Consider the following 14,680-nt stretch of genomic DNA (forward strand, 5'->3'; position numbering starts at 1 on the left):
GACTTGGGGGAGGGGCTTTGGAAATGTGATAGGTGGAAGGAGGTCAAGGTGAGGGTGATAGGCCGGAGTGGGGGTGGGGGTGGGGGTGGGGGTGGGGGCGGAGAGGTCAGGAAGAAGATTGCAGGTTAGGAAGGCGGTGCTGAGTTCGAGGGATTTGACTGAGACAAATCCCCCCAACTTTGGCAAATAGGGTTAAGGAGAATCCAAAGGGTTTTTACAAATACATTAAGGACAAAAGGGTCACTGGGGAGAGAATAGGGCACATCAAAGATGAAGAAGGGCTTATGCCCGAAACATCGATTCTCCTGTTCCCTGGATGCTGCCTGACCTGCTGCGCTTTTCCAGCAACACATTTCCAGCACATCAAAGATGAGCAAGGCAGCCAATGTGTGGAACTACAGGAGATAGGGGAGATACTAAACGAGTATTTTGCATCAATGTTTACTCTGGCGAAGGACATGAAAAATATAGAATGTAGGGAAATAGATTATAACATCTTTAAAAATGTCCATATTACAGAGGTGGTGGTCCTGGATGTCTTGAAACATGAAGGTGGATAAATCTCCAGGACCTGGTCAGGTGTACCCGAGAACTCTGTGGGAGGCTAGGGGAAGTGATTGTGGGGCCCCTTGCTGAAATATTTTTATCATTGATAGTCACAGGAGAGGTGCCAGAAAACTGGAGGTTGGTTAACATGGTACCACTATTTAAGAAAGGTGATAAGGAAAAGCCAGGGAACCTGACATCGGTGGTGGGCAGGTTATTGGAGTGAAACCTGAGAGACAGGATTTACACATATTTGGAAAGGCAAGGACTGATTAGGGATAGTCGGCATAGCTTTATGCATGGGAAATCATGTCTCCCAAACTTGATTGAGTGCTTTGAAGAAGTAACAAAGAAGATTGATGAGGGCAGAGCAATGGACGTGATCTATATGGACTTCAGTAAGGTGTTTGACAAGGTTCCCCAAGGGAGACTGGTAAGCAAGGTTAGATCTTATGGAATACAGAGAGAACTAACCATTTGGATACAGAACTGGCTCAAAGGTAGAAGGTAATGGTGGAGAGTTGTTTTTCAGTTGCCTTGTGGCACTCCACTGGCTTATGACCAGTGGAGTGCCACAAGGATCAGTGCAAGGTCCACTACTTTCTGTATTTTTTATGCAAATGACTTGGATGTGAACATAAATGTATAGTTAGTAGGTTTGCTGATGACACCAAAATTGGAGGTGTAGTGAACAACGAGGAAGGTTACCTCAGATTACAATGGGATCTTGATCAGATGTGCCAATGGGCTGAAGGGTGGCAGGTGGAGTTTAATTTCGATGAATGCAAGGTGCTGCATTTTGGAAAAACAAATCAGAGCAGCACATCTACACTTAATGGTAAGGTTCTAGGGAGTGTTGTTGAACAAAGAGACCTTGGAGTGCAGGTTCACAGTTCCTTGAAAGTGGAGTTGCAGATAGATAGGATAGTGAAGGTGGTGTTTGGTATACTTTCCTTTATTGGTCAGAGTATTGAGTATAGGATTTGAGAGGTCATGTTGTGGCTGTACAGGAGAATGTTTAGGACCCTTTTGGAATAAGTGTACAATTCCGGCATCCTTCCTCTTGGAAGGATGTTGTGAAACTTGAAAGGGTTCAGAAAAGATTTACAAGGATGTTCCCAGGGTTGGAGGATTTGAGCTATAGGGAGAAGTTGACTAGGCTGAGGCTGTTCTCCCTGGAGTGGAGGCGGCTGAGGGGTGACCTGAGAGGTTTATAAAATCATGAAAATCACGGATAGGGCGAACAGCCAAGGTCTTTTACCCCCCGAAATGGAGGAGTCCAAAACTAGAAGGTATAAGTTTAAGATGAGAGGGGGAAAGATTTAAAAGGGAACTAAGGGGCAACGTTTTCACGCAGCAGGTAGAGCGTGTATGGAATGAGCAGCCAGAGGTAGTGGTGGAGGTGGGTACAATTACAATATTTAAAAGGTGTCTAGATGAATAGTTCGGATTTAGAGGAATATGGAGCAAATGCTGGAACTTGGGACTGGGCCAGATTGGAACATCTGGTCGGCATGGATGAGTTGAACTGAAGTGTCTGTTTCTGTGCGGTGTGACTCTGAGTCTATAACTGCTTTGACCGAAACGAGACCATTTTACTGATAATCTTCCTGCTGGATTTTTTTAGTGCACCCAGTTTCAGTCGATTTCTAGTGGGGAAAATTGGCATATGTCCTGTATCCTGGAAATTCTGAAAAATAAAAATAAATAATTCTCCCTGTGAATGGTATAATCCACACCCCGTGATGTGAATGGTACAATCCTCCCCTCCCCTTTTCCTCCTCCACACCCCTCCACCTTCGAATGATGCAATCGTCCCCCTCTGAATGGTATAATCCTTTACTCCCCCACAGCCATTAAGGGTACAATCCTCCAAAGTCTCAATGGTACGATCCTTTCTACACCACCCCGAATGAATGGTACATCCTCCCCCTGAGCTGGGATTCCCCAATCCCTTTCTGTTTCACATTTCCGAAGCCTTTCCCATTTTGAGAACAGTCTCTGTTTCTGGTCTTCCCACCAAAGTGCATAACCTCAGACTTTACCACATTGTATTGCATCTGCCCCTTCTCTGACCATTCTCCTGGCCTGTCCAAGCATTCTCAGTATGGACTCCTTTGGAACTCCAAAGACCCCTTTATGCCAACTCTCTGCCTTCTGCCAGTCAGCCAATCCTCTATCCGTGCCAGTACCTTGCTCCTACACCAGGGACTCTTATCTTACTTAGCAGCCTCCTGCATGGCACCTTGTCAAAGGCCTTCTGGAAATCCAAATCGCTCACGTCCACTGGCTCTCCCTTTGTCTAACTTACTCACTACCTGCTCAAAGAATCCTAATAGATTTGTCAGACATGACCTCCTGTTGTCAAAGCCATGCAGACTCGGTCCTGTTTTACCATGCACCTCCACATACTTCCCACTCTCACCCTCCATAAAACCTGTTAAGTTTACCCATTTTTACCATAAATACGTTGTTCTGCTCTTTAAAATGAATTCAAGTTTAAAGATTTCATATTATGTATGTACACTACCTTTGCCCCTTATAATATTTTATCCTTCTGAAGAAGACCTTCAAAAGAGATTAGCACAAGGTATGAAACTGACTGTGACTGCATCAAGTAAAGGAGTTAGTAAGAATGAGAAAGGAGTGGCTAAATATCTAAACCTACCCATGCAACGATCAAGAAGGCACAACAACACTTTTTCTTCCTCAAGATGCTCAAGAAATTCGGCATGTCCATAATGACACTCACCAACATTTACAGATGCACCACAGAAAGCATTGAATCTGGGTGCATCACACCCTGCTACGGCAACCGCTCTGCCCAGGACTGGAAGAAACTACAGAAGGTGGTGTGCACAGCACAGTCCATCATAGAAGCCAACCTCCCACTCATGTAATCCATCTACACTTCTATTGTCGTGGAAAGGCTACCAACCTCAAAGACCCCTCCCAGCCCAGGAATGATCTGCACCATCTTCTGTCAGGCAGAAGATACAGAAGCTTGAACACATGTACCAACAGGTTCAAGAATAGCTTCTTCCGTGCCATTATTAGACTGCTGAATGGAGCTCTCCAATTTGAAATCTAATGTTGACCTTGCTTCTGCGCACCTCCTGTGCAGCTGTCACCCTGTACGCCTCACTCTGTCTAAGCGCAGTATGACCTGCATGTCCTTGTTTGCTCGGATCTGACTGTACTGCTGATAAAACAACATTTTTGACTCTACTTAGGTACATAGCACAGTACAGGCCCTTCGGCACTCGATGCAGTACCGGCCCTTTATCCTACTCTAAGATCAGACTGACCTATATACCATTTATTGTACTAACTTTCATGTACCTATCCAAGAGTCGATTAAATGTCCCTAATGTATCTGACTCTACTACCACTGTTGACAGTGCATTTCACACAGCCACCACTATCCGAGTAGAGAACCTACTCTGACATCTCCCCGAAACCTTCCTCCAATTACCTTAAAATTATGCCGAGAGTGTGGTGCTGGAAAACCATAGCAGGTCAGGCAGCAGCCAAGGAGCAGGAGAATTGACGTTTTGGGCATAAGCCCTTCATCAGGAACGAGGCTTGTGGTCGGGGGTGCTGAGAGATAAATGGGAAGAGGGTGGGTTGGGGACAAGGTGGCTGAGAATGCCATAGGTAGATGAAGGTAGGTGTGTGTGTGTGTGTGTGTGTGTGTGTTTGTGAGAGGTGGGGGTTGGGGGGGTGGCAAGATGATAGTTCGGAGGGGGTTATGGTGCAGATAGATAGGAAAAAATGATGGACAGGTCAGAAGGGGCAGCGCCAAGTTGGAGGCTTGGGACTGGGATAAAGTGGGGGAGGTGAGGAAACTGTTGAAATCCACATTTGTCCTGTGGGGTTGCAGGGTTGCAAGGCAGAGTATGAGGTGTTCCTCCTCCAGGCATCAGGTAGTAACGGTTTGGCGATGGATAGGTTGGAGAAGTGGGTGGAGCTGATAGATTGAAAAGTTGATGGACAGGTCAAGAGGGCGTGCTGAGTTGAAGGCATGGGACTGGGATAAAGTGGGGGGGGTGGTGGAAAATGATGTCTAGCATCTGCAGTCCTCATTCTCTCCTCCTTAAAATTATAGACATTTATAAGGGGCATGGATAGGGTGAATACCCAAGGTCTTTCCCCAAAGTCTAGTACTAAAGGGGCATAGGTTGAAGGTGAGTGGGGAAAGGGACCTGAGGGGCAACATTTTCACGCAGAGGGTGGTGCGTGTATGGAATGAACTGCCAGAAGTGGTAGAGGCTGGTACAATTACAACACTTAAAAGGCATCTGGATGGGGATACGAATAGGAAGGGTACAGATGAACATAGGCCAAATGCTGGCAAATGGGTCACCAGATTCATTTAAGGTATGGACTGAAGGGTTTGTTTCAGGCTCTACAACTCTATGACTATGTCTACATAGTTGGAAACCAATTTCACAAAATGAGGAATAGGTCATTCACCCCTTACAGCCTGTCCTGAGCTGTGGCCTAACTGCACATATTCCAGTGCAAGTTTCAGAAAGATTTCAGCAGCTCTTTTAAAAAATTGAAATGCGTTTAGACTTCAATGATGTTTCTGAATATATCATTTTAGCTAATCTCAATTTTAAAGATAAGAGTTGAGTGAACACAGCCCACACCTCCCAGTGCAGCCAGTAACCTTTACAATGTTGATGAAACGATGCAGTACCTGTACTCCTTAAACATTTACAATTTCTAACGATACTGGCTACTCATTCACTGCTCCATCTGATACACGACATTAGAAACTTAGTGCAGGAGGCTGGAAGAAATGAGCAGCTTTAAAACAAAAAAACCATCTGGAGCTCAAAGCTTTCAATGAGAGTCTGAGTCCAGCAGTAAGTTCAGGTAATCTTTATTGTGACCCAGCTTTGTTACAGCTTCAGATCCCCCCCAGCAAAAAGATGTAGAGAAAGTAGCTGCTTTTTAAACAGCTCAAGGTCAAAGCGCACACACTCCCCCTCCCCACCTCACTTTCTTTACTATCGGTCAGCACAGAGTTGTCCCTTTGTAATTGGATCCTTGGTACAGCCTTAACCCATGGGGCCGGGAACGGGGGCAGTGTGGAGTGAAACAGACTGCTGTGGGTCTGGAGTCACGTGTAGGCCAAACCGGGTAAAGGATGCAGCTGGGACGACTGAGTGAATCCTTTCCCACAATGGCAGTTTCCTTCCCGAAAAAGGGCGTGAGTGAATCAGATTGGGGTTTTCTCTCTCCCCGCCCCCCCAGAAAATGGTTTCATCGTTAGATTCTGACCATATTCCAATTCCGCCATCTGCCGCGGTGGTATTCAAACCCAACAGATCCCAGAACTGGGTTAATAGTCCAGTCGATAACTGCACTCGGCAGTCGCTTTGTCAGTCCCTCTGCGATAGCACGTGAAGTCGCTGGTGGCTCCGGAGGTGGGAGGAGCGGGTGAAAGCCTTCCCACACTCAGGGCAGCTGAAGGGCCTCTCCCCTGTGTGGACTCGCCGGTGGGTCAGCAGGGTGGAGGAATCGCTGAAGGCCTTCCCGCACTCGGGACAGCAGAAAGGCCTCTCCCCCGAATGGACTCGCCGGTGGGTCAGCAGGGAGGAGGAATAGCTGAAGGCCTTCCCACATTCGGAACATTTGAAGGGCTTCTCCCCCGTGTGGACCCGCTGGTGTCTCAGCAGGGAGTAGGAATAGCTGAAGGCCTTCCCACACTCGGGACAGCTGAAGGGCCTCTCCCCTGTGTGGACCTGCTGGTGGGTCAGCAAATTGGAGGAACGGCTGAAGGCCTTCCCGCACTCGGGGCAGCTGAAGGGGGTCTCCCCCGTGTGGACCCGCTGGTGCCTCAGCAGGGTGGAGGAATCGCTGAAGGTCTTCCCACACTCGGGACAGCTGAAGGGCCTCTCTCCCGTATGGACTCGCCGGTGGGTCAGTAGGGAGGACGAATCGCTGAAGGCCTTCCCACACTCGGGACAGCTGAAGGGCCTCTCCCCCATGTGGATCCGCTGGTGCCTAAGCAGGGCAGAGACCTGGGTAAAGCCCTTCCCACACTTGGGACAGGAGAATGGCCTCTCCCCGGTGTGGATGCGCCGATGAATCTCCAGGTCAGACGGAGTACGGAAGCCTTTCCACAGTTACCACACTTCCACGGTTTCTCCATGTCCGAAGCTTCGGCCACAAGCAAATGCATGTACTGCCCCTCACTGCTGTGAGTTCCTCTTTCCAGGCCGTATAAGAGTTTCAGGCTCCACACTCAGTGCGCAGCAACAGTAGGGTCTCTCATCCAGTCCCACTGATAATGAAAATGTACTGAAATAGGAACCAAAAAGCTTTGCTCCTTCTCACAGAATTGTAATAAAAAATCGTGGCTGTCCCAATCGATTGAGAGACTGTCAGATATTGACGTGAAAGTGAGGACCGCAGATGGGGGAGAGTCAGTGTTGAACAGTGCGGCGCTGGAAAAGCACAGCAGGTCAGGCAGCATCCAAGGAGCAGGAGAGTCAACATTTCGGGCATAAGGCCTTCATCTGTTCATTTTGAAACTTCTGTCTTCGGATCTTCAAATACTCTGGAAAAAGAGATTACAAAAGTCATTGCTGTCAGTGCAGGGTAGAAATTCAGAACAAGCTATTCTACTTTCTGTGCAGCATTCTTTTCTTTTGTTATTCCACAAAATTGAAAGCAACTTCCTTCTCTCTCTCTCTCTCTCCCCCTCACCCCTCTGTTCTCACTCCGCTCTAAGTAATTCTCCTGAAGGTGCTGATTCAGGATCAGAACAGCAAAAACGTCAAGACTTACATATTGGATAACTCCACCTGAAAGTTAATATCTTTCACAACATTGGGATACTGAGAGTGAGCAGGTCTGATTTTGGGAAGCAAAACAAAATGTGTCAATTCAGGATGAATCAGGAATACAGCTTGAGGAATAACCAGACACATCAAGGTATTAACACAGACACCAGAGAGAAACTGAACAGAAGAGACGTGGCAAACTTTAGTAGAAAGCCAGAGTCATTAAGATATACCGCACAGTAACAGACCTTCTGGTCCAATTCGTCTATGCTGACCAGATATTGTAAATCAATTTAGTCCCATTTGTCAGCACTTGGCCCATATCCCTTGGCCAATCCACCCTACTTTGCACATCCCTGGACACTATGTGTAAGTTAGCATGGCTAACCCACACAAACCTGCACCTCCTTGGGCACGATGGGTACTTTAACACGGCCAATCCACCCTCACCTGCACATCCCTGGGCACTATGCATAATTTAGCATGATCAATCCACCCTAACCTGGGCAAAGTTAAAAATTACACAAACGCGCGTTATAGTCCAACAGGTTTATTTGGAAGAACAATCGTTCGGAGCACTGCTCCTTCATCAGGTGGTTGTGCAGAATAAGACCATAAGGCACAGAATTTATGGAAAGACATTTGTGGCCTGCCATGGAAATGATATATTGAACAAATCTGGATTGTTAAGTCTTTCATCTTTTAGAATGGATTGCAGGGATCATTAATATGTAAATCCCAAAACTTCCTGCAAGGCACCCTCTCAAGATAACATAAGGCTTTACAACAAAAGGTGGCATCTCAGCTCAGACAATGCACTAAAGGTATGAGGTCAGAGTTTGCCTGTATCTCAGTCTTGAGTCAGACTGTTTCTATTTCCAAAGCAGGAATTTATAAAATATTATCTGGATTGACTGCCTGCATGAACTGCCGAGTCTCATCCACCAGATGAAATGACTGGATAGGAAGGGCTTGATCCCCACAGTGCAATGAATTCCCACTTTCCACCAAAATCCCAAATGTCCACGCTCACTCAGTTGCTCTCTCACAAATCAAATATTTCATTGTAACTTCTTCTGCTCCCAGTAAGGGCAAAAAAATCTTTGAAAGTTGCTCTGAAAGTCCAGTCTTCACAACCACACTTCTGCTTTCACCGAAGACAATTAGTCATACAGCACGGAAACAGACCCTTTGGTCAAATTCGTCTGTGCCAAACAGATATCCGAAATTAATCTAGTCCCATTTGCCAGCATGTGGCTCTTATGGTTCTAAACCATTCCTATTCATGTACCCAGCCAGATGCATTTTAAAGATAATTGTACCAGCCTCACCACTTCCTCTGGCAGCTCGTTCCATACATGCACAACCCTCTGCGTGAAAAAGTTGCCCCTCAGGGCCCTTTTAAATCATTCCCCTCTCACCTCAAACATATGCCCTCTAGTTTTGGACTCTCCTACCTTGGGGAAAAGACCTTGGATATTCACCCTATCCATGCTCGTTATAAACCTCTATATGGCTGCCCCTCAGCCTCCGATTCTCCAGAGTACTTCAAACCCTCCAAGTCTAGCAACATCCTCGCAAATCTTTTCCGAACCCTCTCAAAGTTTCACAAGTTATTTCCGAAAGCAGGGAGACCAGCACTGGATGCACTATTCCAAAAGTCGCCTTACCAATGTACAGCCACAACATGATCTCCCAATGCCTATACTCAATACGCTGACCAATAAAGGAAAGCATACCAAACACCACCACCACTATCCTGTCTACCTGCGACTCCACTTTCAAGGAGCTATGAACCTGCACTCCAAGGTCTCTTTGTTCTGCAACACTCCCCTTCACTGTGCCAGTCCTGCCTGGATTGCTTGCCAAAATGCAAAACCTAATTTCTCTAAATTAAACTCCATCTGCCACTCCTTGGCCCATTGGACCATCTGATCAATTCTAATTTATAGTGAATTCTGCTTCCTCTCATTCTCTCGAAGCTGAAAATCTCCATCCCACACACTCTCCCTCCCTTCTCACTTTGTAGAACCTAATCCCTGCTGTATCTCATCCTGAAGGGTCTGGTTCATGCTGTTTAACAGGCCCACACTCAGGGGAGATCTAATTGAAACATACAGAATACTGAACGGCCTGGACAGAGTGGATGTTGGGAAGATCTTTCCATTGGGAGGAGAGACTCGGGCTCGAGGCACAGTCTTAGAGTAAAGGGAAGACCCTTTACATTGGAGGTAAGGAGAAACGTCTTCAGCCAGAGAGTAATGAATCTATGGAATTAACTGCCACAGAAGGCTGTGGAGGCCAGGTCACTGAGGATATGTAAGACTGAGATAGATAGGTTCTTGAGTATCAAGGGGATCGAGGGTTACGGGGAAAAAGCAGGAGAACGCGGATAAGAAACTTAACAGCCACGATTGAATGGTATGAGCAAACCCAATGGGCTGAATGGCCTAATTGCTGTTCCTATATCTGATGGTCTCTTGCTGTCCTGGACACAAACTGTATGAATCCAAGTAAGATTCTGTTAATCCATTTTTTAAGATTAGAATCAGTCTAACCGTTGTGCTACAGACAGCCTCACACAGGGAAACTCACACCTTCAATACGTTATCTGGGACAACATGATACCAATTGGGAATGTAACTTTTAAAAAAGGTTTTGCTATTTACATATGAAAGAACTAAAACCAACATGGTTATTCTAAAAGAGGAGAGACTTAACAACAATCCAGGTCTTTTTCAATATATAATTTCAGTTACATCCCACTGTAAACTTTTGCTATAAATTCAGTGTCTTACAATGGTATTCTTCACAACCACCCGATGAAGGAGCAGCAATCTGAAAGCTAGTGCTTCCAAATAAACCTGTTGGACCATAATCCTGTGTTTTTGATTTTTAACTTTGGACACAGAGCGTGAGAATTGGGAGCAGGAGTTGGTCATTTGGTCTTTGGAGCCTGAACCAGCATTGAACAGACCATAACTGGATATGAATCTTCCTACATCTCGGTGGATAGGCTGGGACTTTCTTCACTGGAGCACAGGAGGTTGAGAAGTGACCTTATAGAGGTTTATAAAATCATGAGAAGTATACATGAGGTGAATGGCAGGTGTCATTTCCCTCAGGTGGGGGTTTCAGGATTAGGCAGCAAATTTTGAAAGGAGAGAGGAGAAAGGTTTTGAAAAGACTTGAGGCAGCTTTTTTTTTTTAAATACAGTAGTTCACGTGTGGAATGAATGTCCAGAGGAAGTGATGTTACTTTCAAAAGACATTTGGTTAATTACATGAATAGGAAAGGTTCGGAGGGGTATGGGCCAAACACAGGTAGGTGGGACTAGATTAGTTTGTGAATATATTCAACGTGGTCTAGTTGGACTGAATGGTCTGTTTTTTTTTGCTGTATGACTGTAACTGTTCTGTACTTGTCTTAAAAACATTTTCTTGCTTTCTCCCATAAACATCCACTTTATTGTTGCTCAAAACTCAGATGAACTCAGCCTTGAATATATTCAATGACCACTAACTGCAGGAAGGCATCCACAATTCTGAACACAATTCCTCTTGCTAATATACCACTTGCCTTGCTGATTGCTTGCTGCACCTGTCTGACAACTGGCAGTGACTGGTGTAGAAAGACACTGAGCCCCCTTTCTACATCCACATATCATTCCCTATTCCCTTGTGCCTGAAACATCGACTGTCCTGCCCCTCAGATGCTGTCTGACCTGCTGTGCTTTTCCAGCGCCACACTTACTGACTCTAATCACCAGTATCTGCAGATCTCACTTTCTCCACATCTCAGTATATCACCATTTAAATAATACACTTCCTTTCTGCTCTTTTTCACAACTTCACATTGTTGTACTCTTTTTCTCATGTTTTCCAATTGTGGTCTTCTCTACATTGGGGAGACTGAGCATAAACTTGGGAACGGTTTGCTGAGCATCGCAGGCAGGTCCACAGTCACTGCCCACTTTAATTTCCCTTCCCCCTCCCTTTCTGAAAAGACTATCTTAGGCTTTCTCCATTACCACAATGAACCAAACAGCAAATTGGAGGAACAACACCTCATCTTCCGCCTGGGCAGCCTATAGCCTAGAGGACTCAACATTGAGTTCTCCAGTCTCAAATAACCTCACTTCCCATTCTCTCTCCCCCCCCCCCCCCCCCCCAAACGACTCCCTTCTCAGCTCCTCCCCCTCATCACTCATGAACCAGATTTATTCCTCCCATTCACCAACCAGGTCAGACCTTTCACCTATCCCCAATTCACCACCCTGCCCCAAGGACACTCTTTATCTGCACCTATCCCCAATCCTGAAGAAGGGTTACCCCTGAAACGTCGACTTCTCCACCTCCTGATGCTACCTGGCTTGTTCTTCCAGTCTCCTGCCTGTCTATTTTGCCAATTGCGACACAGACGTGGAGCAACGTTTCTAGAGTCTGTCCCCACCCCGATTCACTCCCTTTCCTTTCAGTTGCTGCAAGTCAACAACTGAAGCCCTGAATGAAAAAAAAAGAAATGGAAAAGGTGGTGAGAGAAGAGAGTGCAGTACTTACAGATGTTGGACAGAGGAAGGAGATTGCAGTCTGGGGTGAAGCTCAATCTTCATTCAGAGAAACAGGAGCAGGAGCAGCAGCTTCAGAAACTCAGGGTCCAACTTCCGCATTCAGACAATGGGGTGGCTCTGATTGGCAGGAGGACTAGACTCTTTCCGGTCCTCCTGTACTTCCTATTGGTCAATCAAAAGAAGATCGCGCGCCTTTTTGTGCGGACTGCGATGATCATACCCAGTGTTTTTGCTGACACCCGGCGAGCATGCGCATGACGTTGCTGACACCGGCAAACATGCGCTGTATGCTCTATCGGATGCTGGTGTTCCTGACCGATTTTAAGTGTTCAAATGCCAATAGGAAAAAAAGGGGTCGAGCCACAATATGTTTTCCCCGTGGTTCGACATTTTATTGCTTTTGCATTTTGTCTCGCTGCTCAACCTTTGTACGTCTTTTCCCCTTGTTGAGAGAGTCTCCCCGTGAGCCGACTGTGGGCAGCGCTTTAACCAGTTACACAGACTGAAGGAACATGACACTATTCGCAGGAGGGAGTGACTGTACACGTTTCCTGAGTGTGATCACACTTTCAATTGTTCATCGGAAACACAGAGCCAAAAAGTCACCAGAACTGCGGAGAAGTTGTGGAAATGTGGGGACTGAGGGAAGGGATTCCATTCCCTGTGGGCACTGGAGATTCATCAGCTCAGTTGCAGTACGGAGAGGCCGTTCTTCAAAAAATTATTACAACATTATTTCCCATTGACAAAAACACATTCACGCTGCCTGATTACCTTGAACTTATACAAGTGCCCTGTCATAATATCTTTGATAATAGCTTTGAACATTTTCCCCATTACATATGTTAAGTTAAATGGTCTGCAGTTTCCTGTTCTCGGTCTCCCTTTTTGAAGAAAGGATTTTTCCAATCTAAAGGAACCATCCCTGAAACTAATGAGGTTTGGAAAATTAAAACCAATACATTAACTATTACGGGGAGAATGCGGGTAAGTAGAGTTGAAATGCCCATCAGCCATGATTGAATGGCAGAGTGGACTCGATGGGCTGAATGGCCTTACTTCCACTCCTATGTCTTATGGTCTTATTTCACTCGCTAATTTCTCTTTAAGAGTCTAGGATGAATTCCTTCAAATACCCGGGACTTATCAGCTCGTAGTTCCAACAGTTTACTCAGTACTAATTCCTTGGTGATTGTAATTTTCTTCAGTTCCTCCCTCCCTTTCAATTCCTGATTTACAGCTAGTTCCAGGGTGTTACTTGTATCCTCTCTAGTGAAGTCAGATTCAAACTCTTTTCAATTCATGTGCCATCTCTTTATCCTCCGTTACTGAATCCCCAGACTCATTTTTGTTAACTTTTTTTTTAAGAAAAGCTGACAAAACTTTCCAACCTGTTTTTATAATTTTTTTAGCTAACTTTCTAACCTTAATTGCCGTGCTACTGCCTGCATTATTTCTGATATTTTGCCACAGCTCCCAACTCTAGCATCAACTTGTCTGCGTAATCTATTGAACTGACCTTGATCAAGTGTTGCAAAACACACAAGGGCAAATCTTTCCTCTCCAGAAAGTCTTAGTACTTAACATGATAACATTCACTTTGAAATATTGTTCATCCAAATTTTACCAAGCACATACTACAGATTCAACATCCCACAATGACACCCAGTTTTGTTATGATCTTTAATTCTGAAGAGACATTTGAATACCCAGTGATTAACTGGAAGAACTCTTCATTAAGTTTTCACATTTTTAAACAAATAAAAATTACCAATTAATTGGAGTCTTGATAGTTTATTCACTTTCTGGGAATAGTCCAAGGGATGCAACATCTCTCTAGGATTCACTTGAATCCTTCTCAGGAATAGAAGTATTCCTGGTAATTGTATGTGGGAAAAGATCTGCCACCCTGGCAACCCACAATAGGCCCACAAAAGCAAAATTGGCTAAACTGTACCAAAACACCCAGAATGTCTTAGCAGGGACCAAGCAGGCTGACAAGTGAAACTAGACAGCACTTGCAGACAAGGGAATACCTGTACACCTCAAGTACCCACTAACAATGACAGAGTACCACAGCTATCACAAGGCCCTGAGGGCAGTTTCACAACCCAGCAAGACCAAAGCCACACAAAGAACAGGTCAGACAGAGAGGCACCAGCAAGAGCATTGCTCCCAGGACATGACAATGGAAGCACCTCACCGCTTCAGAGGAGACATTAGCACCTACCTGCGAAGACGAATGGAAGCTCCTGATCCATCGATACTGTCAGAATGTTGCTTTGTGTATAGAATTAGGACATTCCTCTGATAACTGTTTTGCGATTAGCATCATTGTAACTAGATTACTCCATTTCCAGCAGCAACATTTCACTGCCACCCAGAGAATTGGCTATGAGGTTGCTTTACTATCCAAAGCCATCATGTCCCTACAATGTGCCCCTGCCCTAAACCCCACCACCCTGCTTCCACTCACTCTGACCACTATTACGGATGAACACAACTATTTAGACCTTGTCCAGCAGGTCGCTGCCCCATGCCCTGACCTCTCTGAAACACCTCTAGACAACTCTGACCTCATATTCTACACATATGGCTCATCCTTCAGGCCCTCAGACCACTGCACACTGGCAGGATGTGCCCTCTGCAATCCTTTCACAGTTCTAGAGTCAGCTGCACTGCCAAATGGCACATCTGCACAAGCTGCAGAGCTGTTTGCACTCACTAGGGCTTGTGTCATTGCTAAAGGACACACAGCAAACA

At 45.7% G+C, this 14,680-nt stretch overlaps 1 protein-coding gene across 1 annotated transcript; it reads right to left on the bottom strand.

Annotated features, from left to right (window-relative positions):
- Positions 1-5,427: 5,427 nt before the first annotated feature.
- On the bottom strand, positions 5,428-12,299 carry LOC148143329 (uncharacterized). Its single transcript, XM_087974155.1, has 2 exons — positions 11,907-12,299; positions 5,428-7,120 (listed from the first exon to the last, which is right to left on the bottom strand). Exon 2 carries the CDS (start codon positions 6,546-6,548, stop codon positions 5,940-5,942), a length of 609 nt encoding a protein of 202 aa, XP_087830281.1. The 5' UTR covers positions 6,549-7,120; positions 11,907-12,299; the 3' UTR covers positions 5,428-5,939.
- Positions 12,300-14,680: the final 2,381 nt, after the last annotated feature.

This window comes from Chiloscyllium plagiosum, unplaced genomic scaffold, assembly GCF_037043375.1.
Source record: "Chiloscyllium plagiosum isolate Xiang-an unplaced genomic scaffold, Cpla_swu_hap1 HiC_scaffold_27, whole genome shotgun sequence".
Taxonomy (NCBI): Eukaryota; Metazoa; Chordata; class Chondrichthyes; order Orectolobiformes; family Hemiscylliidae; genus Chiloscyllium; species Chiloscyllium plagiosum.